This window comes from Micrasema longulum, unplaced genomic scaffold, assembly GCF_059751315.1.
Source record: "Micrasema longulum isolate JH-2025_06_02 unplaced genomic scaffold, ASM5975131v1 h1tg001656l, whole genome shotgun sequence".
Taxonomy (NCBI): Eukaryota; Metazoa; Arthropoda; class Insecta; order Trichoptera; family Brachycentridae; genus Micrasema; species Micrasema longulum.
Window position 1 is genome coordinate 172,773 of NW_028278835.1, and position 16,480 is coordinate 189,252.

The window sequence follows — 16,480 nt, forward strand, 5'->3', positions numbered from 1 at the left end:
GGGTCAAAACGTAAAACTTCTCGGTTAAGAGTAGTTTAGTCGCCTTCTGTTTGATGCGCGTATGCGGTTTCCGGACTATTCTTAATTCTATGGTCAAAACCTCATATTATGACTTCGGATGTTTCATTTCATCTTTTTTGCCAGAGAATAATGTATTTCTTACTGTATACACCCTATGTTAATGTGAGAACCAATATCTAGTGAATTTAGAGTAATAGATTACATAACTTAGCATTTTATTAAAGCTCAATCATTTATATATGTACTTTAGTTATCAGCAATACACATCTTCACCCAAACCTCAACTCACACATGCAAATATCATACATAATATGTATCCCAATATATTATAATACTAATACCAACGCACACATCGGTCGACTGATTAAAAAATTTATACAATAGTCTTCTTCAATCTTTGATAATCTAAAGTGTAATAGGCACCGACAGCGCAGTGCAGCCAACTTTTCCACAATTTAGTGTTAAATTTGTGGCAGCCATTTTGATATTTGGGTGACAAGTACGAGGTTTGGAACATAGATGTCACCCGTATAAAGTATGAGCCACCATTTTGGATTCCGATCTGTCATAAGATCTTCCGCGCTGTTGATGCCCATGTATTAAATGTCTAAAAAGTTGTTACAGTATTATTATCATTGAAAAATGTTTAGTTTCACACGATTTGGGCAATTTTTTGACCTTTTTCAGTATTATTTTTCAGTCTTTCCATCAAGTGATGTTTCTTCTTTTTTTTCTCCATCGCAAAGTTTTCTTCGCAGAGAGATTGTCTGCGGAGAGTATGCGATGGATACTGTATTTAGCAAGCTAACACGATCTCGTGTGCTCGTCGGCTGTATACTGTCATCGTATATGCTTCTCTATCTGGGGCACAGGAGTCCAATGTTACTGAAAAATACAAATTAATATTAAATTTTAAAGATTATGTAACTGTATGAATCATATAATCAAAATTAACTTTTCAATGGATCAGATCAATGAATAACATCGTCTCTTTTGGCCATTTTGAGCAGTTTTTCATTCCTCATTCGGTTTGAATAAACATTAAAATAAAGGGAACAATTTGTGCTAGAGTCTACGACACTATCAAGCGACCACAACTTGTCTTGAAAGTATGATAATTAAAATCCATAACCTACTTCCACTGTCTACTAAAACAATTAGAAATGAGAAAATGTTCATAAAGGCTTTTAAAAAATGTATAGTGGAGCTGGGTAGAAGTAAAATGGATTGTCTCATTCGCCCAAACCAATATTGAATCAATTGCTCCACAAATGTATAGTTTATATTATGTATGTTTTTGTTCTTTTATTATATTATATTATAGGTGTACATGAATTAAATATAAACTTAAATACATAGTTTTTAAAACTGTCTGAACATTTTGTTAATTATCTCTGTTTATTAAGTCTTCTTTGTTTATTCTCACATGTAAAAATATTTCAAAAAAGTATATTGTTAAGTGTCCTCGGCACGGGTAACCCTTTGTTTATAATGGGGAGAAAAATGAATAAAGATAAAAATAAGGTAAATATAAAATATGTAAGAAAGAAACGGGTGTATCACAAATTTGGAAAAGCGAGCAATACATATTTACACTGAAGTATAAGCTTTTTATTACTAAAATAAATGCATCAATTCATTCAAATATGAAATGGATAGCTCTCTAAGAAAAATATATCCCAAAGCACTCGCAGATAGGTTTTTGTTCCACCATCTTTACAATACATACAACATTCAGTATTGCGATTTTCGACATGCAGATTAAATTCTGAAATAAATATCAAATCAAATGCTAACTTGTCTATGTAATTTTTTTTATCGAGAAAATAATGTTGAAAATATATTAAATATTTCAAGCAGATTTAAACAATAGGGAAATGTCAGTTTTTTTACATTTTTAAAGTAATAAAACTCTACATGAAATACTGTCCAGAAAAAAAATTTTTTTTGTTCATTATTAGTATTCTTAGCATTAATAATATTTTTTAATTTGTCATTTTGATTTACCGCGAAAACGGTCATTCCATTGGCCACGCCCCTAATATGTAATGAGTAATGATTCATGTTTATTTGTTCCTGCCCATTCGAATTTAGAACATTGTCAAGAATCTTGACGTCACAACTGTCGAGGACAAACACGTTGCGTTTTTATAGTTTTTCTTTTTTATGTTTGTGAAGTTAAAGAGCTGAAACCTTTATTTATGCGGGTGAGATTCGTGTAATTGAATTATTTCATCTACTTGCTAGGCAATGCCTGAAAAATGTAGTTGTTCAATATCTATACTTCATGAACCAGGTGGATTTATCAAGAATATTTTGAGTTTGTCCAAATTTTTGTAGACAAGGACTGGATTCAACTCCCTGGGGAGAAGTATAGAAATTGAAAAAAATAAATTTTCAGGCCTTTCCTAGTATGTAGGTGAAATAATTCAAATACCTTATCTCACCTGCATAAATAAAGGTTTCAGCTAAAGAGCTAAAACCTTCATAAACATCAACAGATGAAAGAATTGAAGAAATATAGATGTTCAAATATGGACAGAATGGTGAATGTTACACAGTGTGTAATGTGGCCTCTTAAACCAGCCAATGACAGGTCATAAGCCCTGTAGATGCCTAGACTTCTACATTACCTTATCTAAAATGTTCTTCATCTTTGTTGTGATTTGTTAAAATTAGTATAGGCGAAGGCATTCTTGAAAATGCATAAAAATGAACTACTTGGAACGACGTCACCAGTTCTACCCAATCAATCATTGATTTGTGATTTGTTGAGATAGATTTCCGGTTTACGGGAAGCTAATTCACCAATCAGCAAAACTCACCGAAGAGAATTTGTGACGTCACATGTGGAGTAATTTCAAAATTACAAAACTTAAAAATCATTGCGCTGATAATATGATGTATAATTTTATTTTTGTTAATTTTGGCTTAGTTTGATAAATAAAAAAGGTTCAAAAAACCACTGAACTTCTGCCATTAGCAATGTATAAAAAAAATAATTTTTCATCCATATTTTTCGGGTTTAAAAGCGAGCACACACAAAACTAATTATAACTTACATTTAAGTTAAATATTTGTTGCATTTTGGTCAAAATGAGTCTTTTTTTATTTTACTTTTTCATGCAAACTCTTTTGTGTGATTTACCAAATAACTACGCTAAAAAAACCTTGTATTCAAAATATCAGTTTGGCTAAGTACCATTTAAAAAAACCACAAGTCTTTCCAAACAAGCAACACTGACAAATTTCTACTATCAAAAGATAAAAATTCACATACACGGGACAATGCATTCGGCGGAACATAGGTTATATGTTTATAACATACCTAGTTATAAAATGTGACAACAACCATGGGGCAAGGAGGGTGACAAAGGGCGAGGGGTACACGCGGCCATTTTGTGGAGTACATTTAGGGAATGACAAACAAACAGGAGGACTACGGAGAGGATTGAATGGAAATAATACCGGGGACATTCAGCATAACAACAATACTATCATAAATACAGTTTCTAGCCTGTTGAATGTTAAAGATTGATCAGAGATTGCTGCGGGAATGGTAGAAATGTGTTGTAGAATAAGATTATGTAAATTATATGAATAGTACACGGATAAAATGGGCTCATTGCATTTTATTTTTTATTTTCGAAATGTATCAAAGTGGAATTGAGTGATTGGGTGGTTATGTAACACAAAACTGTGTGATTAATTAATGTTTGGCTTCTAGTTTGATGAAATACCACAAAGACGTGAGGTTAGGTTAGATATTATATCAGGTTAGGTTGTAATTAAGCTGGTAGCTAAGCAACATGAAACTATGAGATTAAGTGAGTGGTTAATATAATTGTAGTATCTGTGTATTACGGAACACAAGAGGCTTTAACTACCCCAGCGTTCGAATCACGAAGCGCATTTCGGTTTTGTACAGTTCCACTCGGAATCATTCGGCTTCTAGCTTCCTTACCAGTCACACTTCATTGTTAAAAGGAACTAATATAAGATTGTTATAAATAATAAATGGAGTTATCATTTACAAGAACCTATAAAGTGATCGTTTGCGACTGGAGTATACAGGATCCAGGCCGAGGATTTCACAATCCAAATACGTGAAAAACGGTGAGGTAAGAAAAAGTTTCAAATCTAGTTAGGTTTGCTGTCAGGTTGAATCATTGTGAAGAGCTTTGTAGAATATTGTATGGTTGGTTAGGTTAGGTTGAGTACTACTGTTGGTGCTAGGCGGCTATGTAATACGAAAGTTTGAGGCCAGGTTAGGTTAGGTTTGCTGTCAGGTTATTTTTGTTTGATTGTTGTGATATTAGGTATCTATGTAACATAATATGGCATGGTTAGGTTCGGTATTATTGATTATTGATGTCAGGCGGCTATGTAACACGAGAGTGTGAGGTGAGGGGAGGTTTGGTTAGGTGAGCGTCCAGGTGTGCGAGGCCAGGTTAGGTTAGGTGTTGAGACTGAGAGCGGACCCGCCCCTTGAGAGGGCCAGCGACGGGGGCCCACTCACCAGCGATGTGGTCCCGAACAGCTTGTACCAGCCGATGACGATGTTGGCGAGGTTCAGGTCATCCAGCATGATTTGGGCTACTCCCATAAACACCTTTTTGCCCTCTATCCGCCCGTAGTCCCCCCAAACAGTAACCTGAAATTCAATTCGTCGATTAAAAACAAATATTTTTATTTACCGTATTTCCTCAATTGTAAGACGCATCCCTCATTTTTCAAGACCAAGAAAAATACTTTTAAAAACAACTTTATTATATGCATACTGTCACACAATCATAATAATTGGGACTTTCTCGTTGTTTTCCGAGAGGTGGTGTTATCTTAGCCTTGATACATAGGCTTGAAATGACAGTATATGTTATTCTGCCGAAGAGTAAGCAACATATTTTTTCATAGCGTTATACATATTGAATTTCCTGCCTAGAGTATTTGCTTTACTGCATGACTTGTTTTCAACAAGTATCTGGAGCTGAAGCACATATAATTCTTGTGGAGACTTACGGTGATGATGCTCTGTCAAAACAACATGCAGAGATTGGTTTCCACACTTTGAAAATAATGATTTTAATGTTGAAGATAAAGAACGCTCTGGCGAAAAAGAAGAATGGAAGCATTACTCCATGAAGACCCATATCAGATGCAAAATGAACTTGCAGAATCATGAGAAGTTGATCACACAACAGTTGCCAAACGTTTAAAAGCATAAGAAAGAATCAAAGGCAAGGAAATTGGCTGCCGTACGAATTGAAGCCGAGAGACATCAAACAGTGTTTTTTTCATGTGTGAAGCTGCTTCAACGGCAGAAAATGAAAGGTTTTGGCATTGTATCATGACTGGTGATAAAAAATGGATACACTACGATAACCCGAAGCATAGAAAATCATGGGGTAAGCCCGGCAATGCATCAACATCGACGGCAAAGCCGAATATCCATGGTTCTAGACTCATGCTCTATATTTGGTGGAATCAACTAGGAGTGGTGTATTATTAGCTCCGTAAACCTACAGTTGATGCATTTGAGCTGAGCATTTAATAAAAACGGCCACAATACAAGGAGAGACACGACAAAGCATTTTTGCAGCATGACAACGCTCAGCCACATGTTGCAAAGCCAGTCAAAATATACTTGGAAACGCTCAAATAGGAAGTCATACCCTACTTGTCGTATTCACCGGACTTGCTCCTTCCGATTACCACTTGTTCCGATGACTTATGGCCTAGCTAAGCGGCACTCTCATTCTTATGAAGATGCCAAAAAATGGCTCAATTTGTGGATAACCTCAAAAGATTACTCATACTTTCGTGATGGTATTTGTATGCTGCCAAAAAGATGGAAGAAAGTAGTCACTAGCGATGGACAATACTTTCAATGACATGTTCTTTGATAATTTTTAAAAAATAAGTTAAAAATATTAATTTCCACAAAAAAACAGTGAGATCTTTTTCAAGTCCCCAATAAAAAGGATTTTAAAACAGGTAAATTATTTGTGTACTCACAATAACTTTTCCTTTTAACGAAATATACTCTTGCTGACATTTTAAACAGAAATGAGGGTCAATTTCTTTTTACAATTTCACTAGACAGAATTTTGTGTCAGAAGTGTAAGACGCCATTGATTATAAGACGCGCCCCGTATTCAAAGACACCGAAATCGGAAAAAATGTATGTCTTTTAATTTAGGAAATACGGTATTTATTTCATTTTTACCAATACATATATTTTTCAAAGTTTTTACCTGCAGGATGCAGCCTTGGAAGGCTTCCCGGAAGGAGAGTTGCTGCTGGTAGAGCGGGTCCAGGGTACGGCGCGCGGTCGAAGTCTTAGCCTTTGCCACACACTTCTTCCCATTCACTAAGTAGACCTTGACGTACGGCGCTGGTAGCACACGACAGCCCTGTTTCGCTTGGAGACCTCTGGCTCGTATCACTTCCACCTAGAAGAAACATTTAAAATTATAATGACGATAATACTAACTACAGAATTCTGTGCCCACTGCTATTCCATTTACTGCGTAACGGTTCGTGCCTTCGTGCAAAAAATTTCCTGACTCTTGTCAAACTGAGTCATCGAAAAGGTCGAGAGTTTTAAATACCCGGGAGTGTATGTTACGGAAAATGGCAGCTTTAAACAAGCTGGGAGTGCTAGGAAATTCAGCAGTACGAAGGCTGTCTGGAGATTGGATATTTACTCAATGAAAACCAAATGCCGCCTATGTAATGCCCGCATAATACTAATTCTCTTCTGCTTCTTCTTCTTCAGCCTTATTCTCTCCACTGCTGGATGGCGGCCTCTTCTAAACGTCTCCATTCCTTCCTATCACCCGCTTTCATCATCCATGTTTTACTGGCAATAGAGGCAATGTCATCGACCCATCTTTTCTGTGGCCTTCCATTACTTCTTTTGTTTGCCCATAGTCTCCACATTATTATTCTGCCCACTGCCATTTCAGTTTTGCTGCACGATCCACGATATCCACGACTCTGGTTCGGCACCTCATTTCTTCATTTCTTGTTCTGTCTCTTCGACATACACGGAAAATCCAAAACTTATTCTCCTCTACAGATGTGAATTGTGGCACCTCACTAGGGCCCAAAACGGCAAAATATTCAATAATCATAGGTGTTTATTTCGCTTAGTCAATATAACATTGGTATATCAACTAATATTTACATCATCATTCCCTTTCCGCAACTAATGGAGCATAGGGCACTGCATTGGTACACCAATCCCAGTGAATCTTGATAATTTTTGTTACATGAACGTAAGATGATCTGTCTTACGATTCAGGTAACAAGTCCAGTGCTTCGATTATGATCGCTATCTTCGTCTGTATATATCGAGACGGTATACTTAACTTCTGTACTATTTGTATCTTACCTCGGTATGTTCTACCTACTTGCCATATTGACATCATATGATCGAAATAAGCCAATGAATGACCGCTAAAAATTAGTCCGCGTTCCTTGCGTCATTAACATTTAAAATAGTTCTCATTTATATTTTAAATAGGCTTCTTGATAGAAAGTGCCCACTTAAAAGCGATTATAATCTCCAATAAATCCCGATTCAAGCAAAAAATGCTCGCTTGAACATGAATTTTACATGACTTTTGGAAATCACCTAAACGGTACGCTTAACGATCGTCTGTATGTATCTACCGATCTGTACCGATCGACTACAAAGCCGGCTCCTATAACGTCTCGATACATACACTCGGAAAGATAGTAAAACAGATGGAAAAAATATAATGACTTAATTATTTTTTTAGAGTGGTAACTTTCTGACGCATATAATCTGTGTCTGGCGCCTAGATACTTTTATTTGTTAATAGGACAGAACCTAGCGACATCATTTTCACATCTAGGCGTTCGTTTTATTAAAGTGACAGTTCTGTCGGAATTCAATTCGACTTCAAAACTTACTTTTTTATCTCTCATATTTTTAATAGGCTTTTACTCCGATACTCCGATAAATCCCAAATTCCAAAAATTGTCTTTCAATGCAAAACTCAAATTCTGCCATGGGACCACGATGCGACAATTTGTTTTGTAAAGACGTTTTTATTACCTCTAAGAACCCTTTCTGATAGCACATGGAGAGTTGGATATCTCCCAGCGCGGGGGCGCCTAGGACCTGTCTCCCGACCAGCTGCCCGGGCCCCAGGCCCTCTATGAAGTCGTGCAGGCCTCCTCCCCCTCCGGGCCCTCCCCCCGCCTCGGACGACCCCCCACTGCTCGCCCCCCCGCCACCTCTCACTCCCGGCGACCATCTGGCCACAGAGAAAATAGATTAGAAAAAATGCGTACAATTATTCAGTATCTACGTTATAAAAATAAGTGTTGTACATCCAATAAAATACAGTTTTGAGATAGCGGGTTAGTTGAGTTTTTTTGGTTCTTATGAAAATTCTGCTTTTTTGAGTTAATACTCTATTTTATCGGATGCATTTGGTATTCATGAGCACAAAGCAGAGTGTTTTATAACAATTCTTAAGCTTACTAAAAAAATTGTTGTGAAAAAAACCCAATTAAAAGTTCGCGGTTCATATTTAAAATATTTTTTTTTATGAGTACAAAAATATCATAAATTTCGCAGGCATTTAAACAATGAAATATTTTTGTTCTTGCGATTTACCCAAATATTTTATAACTGACTATAGTCACACACAGCCTAGCTTTATCACTATCAGCTGGAGAGGAGTCATGTGCGTAAACATCGCACGAAATGAAAGACTGGTCCACGGAGGGCGCTGTCAAAACTTTATTTTTAAAAAAAAGAACCCTACATGGTACAAAATATTAATTTAAAAGGGTGTTTTCACACTGCAATATATTATAATCCCTGGGCTGGTACCTGAAGCATAAGACTGATCATCTTACCTTCATGAAATCAAAATAATGTTCTAGGCCATTTGGCACGGAAAAGAGAATGACGATTTTGAACACCGAACACCTTTATGTTTCTGTGCCAATTAAAATAAATGATTATTTTTCAATTTATTATACAACACTCATTGCTAAGTACTCACTTTCACTAAATTCAAATTAAGTCAAATCTTTTGTTAAAATATGTCTATTTTTAACATTCCAATTTTAAAAGGTTTTCTTTTGTTTTGGATTTGAGTTTTTTGATATGAAACTAATTTAAATCTATGCAATTATTTGGCAAATCAAATACTTACAGAATCGTCAAAGTAAATTGTTAGATTTGAGATACATTACTTCACAAAACATTGCATGATTACATCAAATAAATTCAAGATGCATTGCAAGCCATAATCTCAAGCATAAAATTTAATGGCAAAATCTTGAAAGTATAATATTTATTATGTTATTACTTAACAAAGCTTATGTATGAAATTTGATTAAATATTGGTAAAACACTTACCTGTAAATATCAACATGGTACACACTTAGAGAATTCAATGCATGACAACACTCAATTATGTGTTAGGGCAAAACAAAGAAACAGCGTTTTAGTTTCAAAAAAGGTATACAAAAGAGTATCGTGGAGAAAAATAAACAATTAATATAAGGGAATCATTCATTTTGGTAACAGTACAACAAAGATGGATTCATTCTTGACCAATGAGAGACAGTGGAAAGGTTTTTAAGAGGATCATTCAAAATCAAAAGTAGATTTTTAACCATAGATAAATTGGAATAAATAATAATTCTGTGGCATTTGAGTAAAGGGGTGCAAGTCTGAGATTGAGCAGGGAATTAAATTTTCTTACCGAATCAATTCTTTGACATAATTTTGGGTACTTCTGACGTCGGTATTCATAGATAGAACTCGAGGTGAGGAAAGTGAACTCTACTGTCCTCAACTAATTCTTTGCATATGGTTGGAATGCGCTTTCCTCATTTCAGGTTTTGTCTCTAAATATTGACATCAGTTTAAACTTATGCGTAAATTTAAGAATAAAATACATGAAGCGATGCGAGTCATGTTGTGTTTTTTCTCATATTTGCTTTTTTCGTGCTGTTAAAGGCAATTTTCCACAAAGTAACATGTTAACAACAACAGAGATGAAAAACATTTTAGAGAAGGTCATATAGAAGCCTAGGCATCTACGGGGCTTATGATCTGTCATTGGGTGGTTTATGTGGCCACTTTACACACTGTGTAACATTCACCATTCTGTCCATATTTGAACATCTATTGGGACGACATGACAAATCAAACCAAGATCCCTTGAGTAATGGTTCGACATTATTAAGGTATTATACTCTCCAATTGCAAGAGTATTTGCCTTCGATCTCCAAAGTGATCATGTTCAGCTGCCTGACCGCTCTGTCGGCATGACCAGAGGCAGGTTGGTTCTGGAAGCCAGGAGATAAAACAGTCTGCGCTGATGCTGTAGGAAATATCAAAATAGCTGAATTCAAGTTATAACCTCTTATCAGCCCGAAGAAATGGGTCAGCGTGAACTTATCTCTTTTAAGTTGCAAACTATTATAGAGCTATGGATACTATGTACAGATTTACCTCAAAATCTAAACCCTCGCCAACATGACTTTTATCTCTTCAGCCAACCTTCTGCAGACCTTAAAAAGTGGAACTGCATACTTAACTAATTTTTATATTGGTGACATGTACCTGGTTACATAAATGCTACAGAATTGATCGATGATTTAAAAAATATATGTTTGTTAGTACATCCTTATTTTTTTATCGTCTAGTTTAAATATGTTTGAAAAAACATAGTGTGGGATAGTCATTTTAACCCATTTAGAAAACCAATCATTTATATTTTCAAATAACTATTGTATGGTAGGTACTTTATTGCAATTTCTGTCATTTTAATATTTTTATTATTGAATCGGTTTCCAAATATATTCTACGATGCTGATTTTTATTTCTGTCATAATTAAAGTTGATTTTTAAATTTTATTTAATTGCTAGATCTAAGCAAGTTGTTTGAGCAAGTCGATATAAATAATAAGTTTTAAATGATAAAAATAAAAATATATAAAATACGTAAAGGTAACAAGCATAAATGACATAGAGGCACACATGACAGGCAATTAAATTAATAACTCTGAAATAAATAAAAGATAACACAGTCAATAGGTTACATACATTAAGAGCAGGTGAAACATTGAGATATTTAAGTGTGAAAAGACATTAGCGTGCTGGTATATGTAATATTAATTACAGACATAATAATATATAATTATGTAACAGGCATTCTCCGATTCCATATTATATCTAAATTAAAATCAGTTCTCCGATTCCATATTATATCTAAATTAAAATTCGTTGGCTTGATAATTTTCTTTTTGAAGTACTTTTTATTTTTCCTTTATTTTTAATATATTTGTTTTTTTGTTTACGGTTCAAAGGACTTTTACGAAATTATAATACAATACTTATAATAAACAAATTACAATATAAGATAATAAACAATATTAAACGATACTTATTGATAATTATTGTAATAAGTAGAGAACTTCATAATTTTGATAGAACTTAATTAAGCTTGTCCATTTCAAAATAAATTAAAAACTTTTTTATAAACTTATTTGCACATACATATAATTGATAAACAATATCTAAACGTAACAAATTGTAAATATTTTTACCAATATCGTATGTATCGTTTATGGACCACAATAAATAAAAATATTTTTAAAATCTGGGGTGGCTCCGTGTAAATCCATTGGCGATAAAATCTTAAAAAAATTTAATGAAAAACTTTATTTTTGTTTTCATATATTTGGCCTTATAATTTTAGTTTATTTGTAAATAAACAAATAATTAAAAAAAATAAAAAATAACATAAAAATGTATTAAGTTGAATGTTACAATAATAAAAAAAAAACTTAACACTAGTAAAAAAATAACCGTCATGAAAAAAATCTCAGGCTTAAAAAAATGTTACTAACGAATGTTAAAAATGATTTTAAAGAAAAAAGAAAAAAAGTTAGTATTTAATTTATCGATTTGTGACAGCATTTTAGAGCTTACAGAGAATGCCTGTTATATTGTTGATACACTTTTTGTATAAGGAACAAAAATTGTGGCAAATTAAGTCTAAATGGAACCATAGAAATTTAGTAAATTCAATATTAATAATATTTTTTCAATCTGCCGTACTCCCAAATCAATTTTTTTTTAGTAGGCCGCTTCATTTTGTCATAATTTAGTACTCTTTTTGGCATCCAACATGTTTATAATAAAATGATTTGTTTTTTTTTTTATTATTAGGGACTGAGACACAGTTTATAATGTTACAATCAGGAACGATCCATGCCTGTGAACTTGCCCCGACTCGCTAGAAAATCCGTGTTAAGTCAGGGCACACGTAGATTAAGTTCACATTAGAGATGTTTGAGTTCATATTTCTATTAAGTAAAATATTACAGCCGAAGAAAATCTACTGAGAAGAATCATTAACCCAAGAAATGGATTTGTTTAAATTTTAGAGATGTTGAAAAATACTATTGCGTTTGCTGTAATATAGGTACACCGGAACCTCTTTTTCTACACAGTACCGTGTAAAAAAATTAACCTTAATTTTCTTAAAATATGACAGTAAAATACTTTGAAAAATTGTTACAAAAATTATTCACTATCAGACAATAGACTTACCCATTAACGCACATTTAGTAAGTACATCACTTTCATCAGATATACAGAGCATATTTTCAACAAATAAAAAATAAAAATGAATAGTATATTAATTATAATATTACTACTAGCTTTTCCCCGCGGTTTCGCTCGCGTGGTTTTAGGGGGAAATGATTTAAATTATTTGTTTTGTTGCTTAAGCAATAAAAATTTTCGCAATGGAATGCTATACTTTTTTGGGATAAAAAGTAGCCTGTATGAATTGCCAGCCCTCCAACTATCGCTATGCAAAAAAACGACAATACGTCAGTCCATGGCGACGTAGCAGCGTTTTTTATATTTTAATATAAATTTACTTTTCCACTAAAAATTTTCCCAAGAGAGTGATATTTTTCGGAATATAAAGTAGCTTGTAAAACTTGTTAGCTCTCCGGCTATCCCCATGAAAAAATCACGTCAATCGGTTGCGAAGTGAAAGAAGAATGCATTTTTCCATTAAGGTGATTCTAAATGAAAATATGAAACTAATTATTCATTTTTATTATTTTTTATTGTAAAATGCTATTTTTACGTTTATTTTCAATGGAAATTTTACAAAACTTGGTTTGCGGAAACTTTACACTATATTGATTGTAACAAATACCATAACAATATAATTTAGGTCTTTTTCACAAAATGGCGTATAAAACAAAAATTGAGATAAGTCATTTTGATGCCAAAAAATAAGTCGATCGGTCACTCTGTTGCGACGTGAAGGAAACCCAAACATGGATGCATGAAAGTATGGATAACGCATTGTTAATAAATTTTTTTTAAATTTAATTTTTGTGCCGTGTAAGAAGAGGTTCTGGTGTATTTCTCTTAAGATATTTAAAGTTAAAAAAAAGCATAAATTGTAAAGTTATCTCGATTATTTATTATTTCATTAATTATTGATAAATTAATTCATTGTAAAATGAAGTCATTTTAGCAATACATCATAGTATCAAATACACCAGTTCTGTTTGGATGTCTTGAATTTGAAAAGATTTTTAAGTGCATCATCGCACATGTTCAGATTCTTTATTTATTACAAAATTTCATTGTTGGATGTCGATATAATTTTCCGAATAGATTATAGTTATTCTCAGAACTAAATCATACTGAGAAAGCATCAGTATGCTCTCAGTAGAAAGCGATTATAACTCAATTGTGCAATATAATATATGGCAGGCACACAATGCCAGCCGAATGTATGTAGTCCAGGCACTGGACTGAATAAATAGACATTTTATTACTAGCTACATCTTAGCAAATATAGCGTTGCCTTAAACAATTTTTAAAAAAGGTAAAGCGAATCACGATACACATGCAATCATTTGTGTGAGATAGAGATATATTTACGCATTTCTTTTGTTAATAATTTATTTACGACTGTACCGTGTACAGATCAAATAATTTATGCATAAAGGAGTATGGATGTATATTGTACAGCGTCGCTCGGAAAAAATCTTCCATCGAATTTATTAATAAAAAGGACATGACAATGCCCCATTTGTGGGTGATTGAGAGAATTTGAGAAAAATGTAGCTTTCTTTCATTTTTAACGAGACTAGAGCAACCACTTTTCTCTCAAAACTCACTCTCAATAGGTTAAAGCATTTTCTCATCACACAAAGGATTAGTGCAAGGAAGGTGAATAGAAATGCCGTCCGTTACACGCTCGTAACGTGTCTTTTTAATTATATGCCATTGAGTACAGGTATTATAAAACATGCCAATATAAAGTGAGTAAAAATCACAGTAAATAGAGATATAAGACCACTGACACGCACACACAATGAAGATAGACAGGTCCAATACAGCGGCAGCAACCACGGACACCAACAGCCAGTTACCTACTCAGTAGCAGTAAGAACAAATAGAGGAAGGAAGGAGAAATGAAGGAGATGATGAAGTACTAATATTTCTATGTAGGTACCTAAACCCTGACTCGGTTCGTCTCATCTAATTTCAAATCTAGAACATTGTCTATGCTCAAGTGACATTTAACTGTGTTCACTTGTTTGAATGACAGTTTTATCTGACATCTGTACTATTTTTACCAAAGCTCATGTGGTATTACTGCAGACTTACAAATCAAAAGATGATCATACCCTACTCTACTACAACTTGATATTTTAACAAAATATTACAATTTTAGGGCTATTTTAAACTAGCTATAAATAACTGTACCAAAATGGCTTTCTAGTTGTGGTAGTGCTAGGATTCAATCCTTGAACCTCTGATTAGTGAGTCCCTGACACTACCATGGGACCACGAGTGAACTAGGTTGGTTTGCATAACACGGTTCCCAAACTTAGTCTTATTCCTATTCTATTATATCCCTGTAGATGGGGGTCAGTGATACATAAACTCCCGACGTCACTATGTGTAGATCTGTTGTGACGGGTTCCGTAAATTAATTCTCACCCCCAAGCCTAGGTCTTTGAAGATCCGAGCTACTGAATGGAGGACAAAGTTTTCAAACTAAACTTGTTTTATCTCTTAAATTTGGTACTGTCAGTTTACCCTAATCTGTCCTAAAGCCATGTACAGTTTCTTAATATATTTATTCTCTATTGTAGCTCCTTCCCCAGTGAGCTTCATTTAGCCAGGATTCGAACCAAGAAATTTGTGAAAGGCAACATTGAACAGCTCACTGTTTTATATTTAGAAATCAATTAAAGTTAAAATTGAAAAATCAAACTCTTCTTGTTTAATTGTAATCTGACATTTGGAATTTCCTACATTATTTATTGTTACAATGAATAGATGCTTCTAGAAAAAATGAGTGGCTGATTTATCAAATATTTTTCATTCTTTTTTTAGTATAATGCTGTCTTGTTGAAGTATAAAAAAATGGATGTATAAAAAACAATGCGTGTGTCAAATGTTGTAGAGTGCATAGAATAAGAATATGTCCTTGATTTAGCAAAGTTTTAAAAAATCCCTGTAATTAAATAGAAACCAATGGATAAGTAAAAAAATTAATGCAAAGCATTAAAAGCTTCATAAACCAATATATTAAGGGCACACATCGACTGTAAAAAGGCTAAGTGACTGAGGTGCCACTATAGTCGAAATTGAGTTGTATTTTAGGAGGACCATAAAGAAATCGCATATTTTATAATCTGCCGTTCGAGCATGGGTAACTCAAGATTATTTTTTGAACTGCAGGTCAGTTTGCAGCTCAAATACTCGACCTGGAGTTTTGAACCGGATTGCAGATCAGCTCAATGGTTCACCGAATCACCGCTAACGCACTGACTCAACTGACCTGAAGCGTCGCGTACATGTACACTAGAGTGGGCCGATGATGTATTAAGTTTTTTATTTTTTTAGACATCAAAGTAAAAGGGGTCTAAAAAGTTGCATTTTGGATCACATTGAACGTAAAAATGATTTAAAAAAATATTCCATACTACCTTTGGCCCTCAACCGAGGTTTGAAGTTTATCTATGTCTGAACATTTTGTTATCTATATTGATAAAATTATTTTTTTGTTAATAACTTATATATATAATGTGATTCATTACAAATTCGAACATGTTTAAAAACTACCAAAATGCAAAAAGTTTACACTCAGCGGAGCTGATTCCGTTGAACGCCTGGCTAATATTGATGAAAACAATGGCCCATTAAAACAATGCTACCCATTTTTTTACAAAACAAAGTGCAACTCACGCCCTTAGATGCTTATTTAATAAGGTTTAATGCAAATTATAAAATTAAACAACTGATTTTCTTACTTAAATACGAAAGGACAGCCGGTTTAGTGCAAAAAATGGACTTTTTCAAAAACTTCAAACTCTGGTTGAGGGCCAAGAGAAGTATCGAATATTT

The 16,480-nt window shown here is 33.8% G+C and overlaps 1 protein-coding gene across 1 annotated transcript in view; it reads right to left on the minus strand.

Moving 5' to 3' along the window:
* Positions 1–4,477: 4,477 nt before the first annotated feature.
* The window catches only part of LOC148274422 (uncharacterized), a gene marked incomplete at its 5' end in the record, with an annotated part of 91,297 nt that continues 79,294 nt past the window's right edge, over positions 4,478–16,480 (minus strand). The window contains 4 exons of the mRNA XM_088237139.1: positions 4,478–4,675; positions 6,276–6,473; positions 8,108–8,235; positions 8,275–8,309. Coding sequence (XP_088093265.1) covers positions 4,478–4,675; positions 6,276–6,473; positions 8,108–8,235; positions 8,275–8,309 — 559 coding nt within the window. The remainder of the gene's footprint in view (positions 4,676–6,275; positions 6,474–8,107; positions 8,236–8,274; positions 8,310–16,480) is intronic.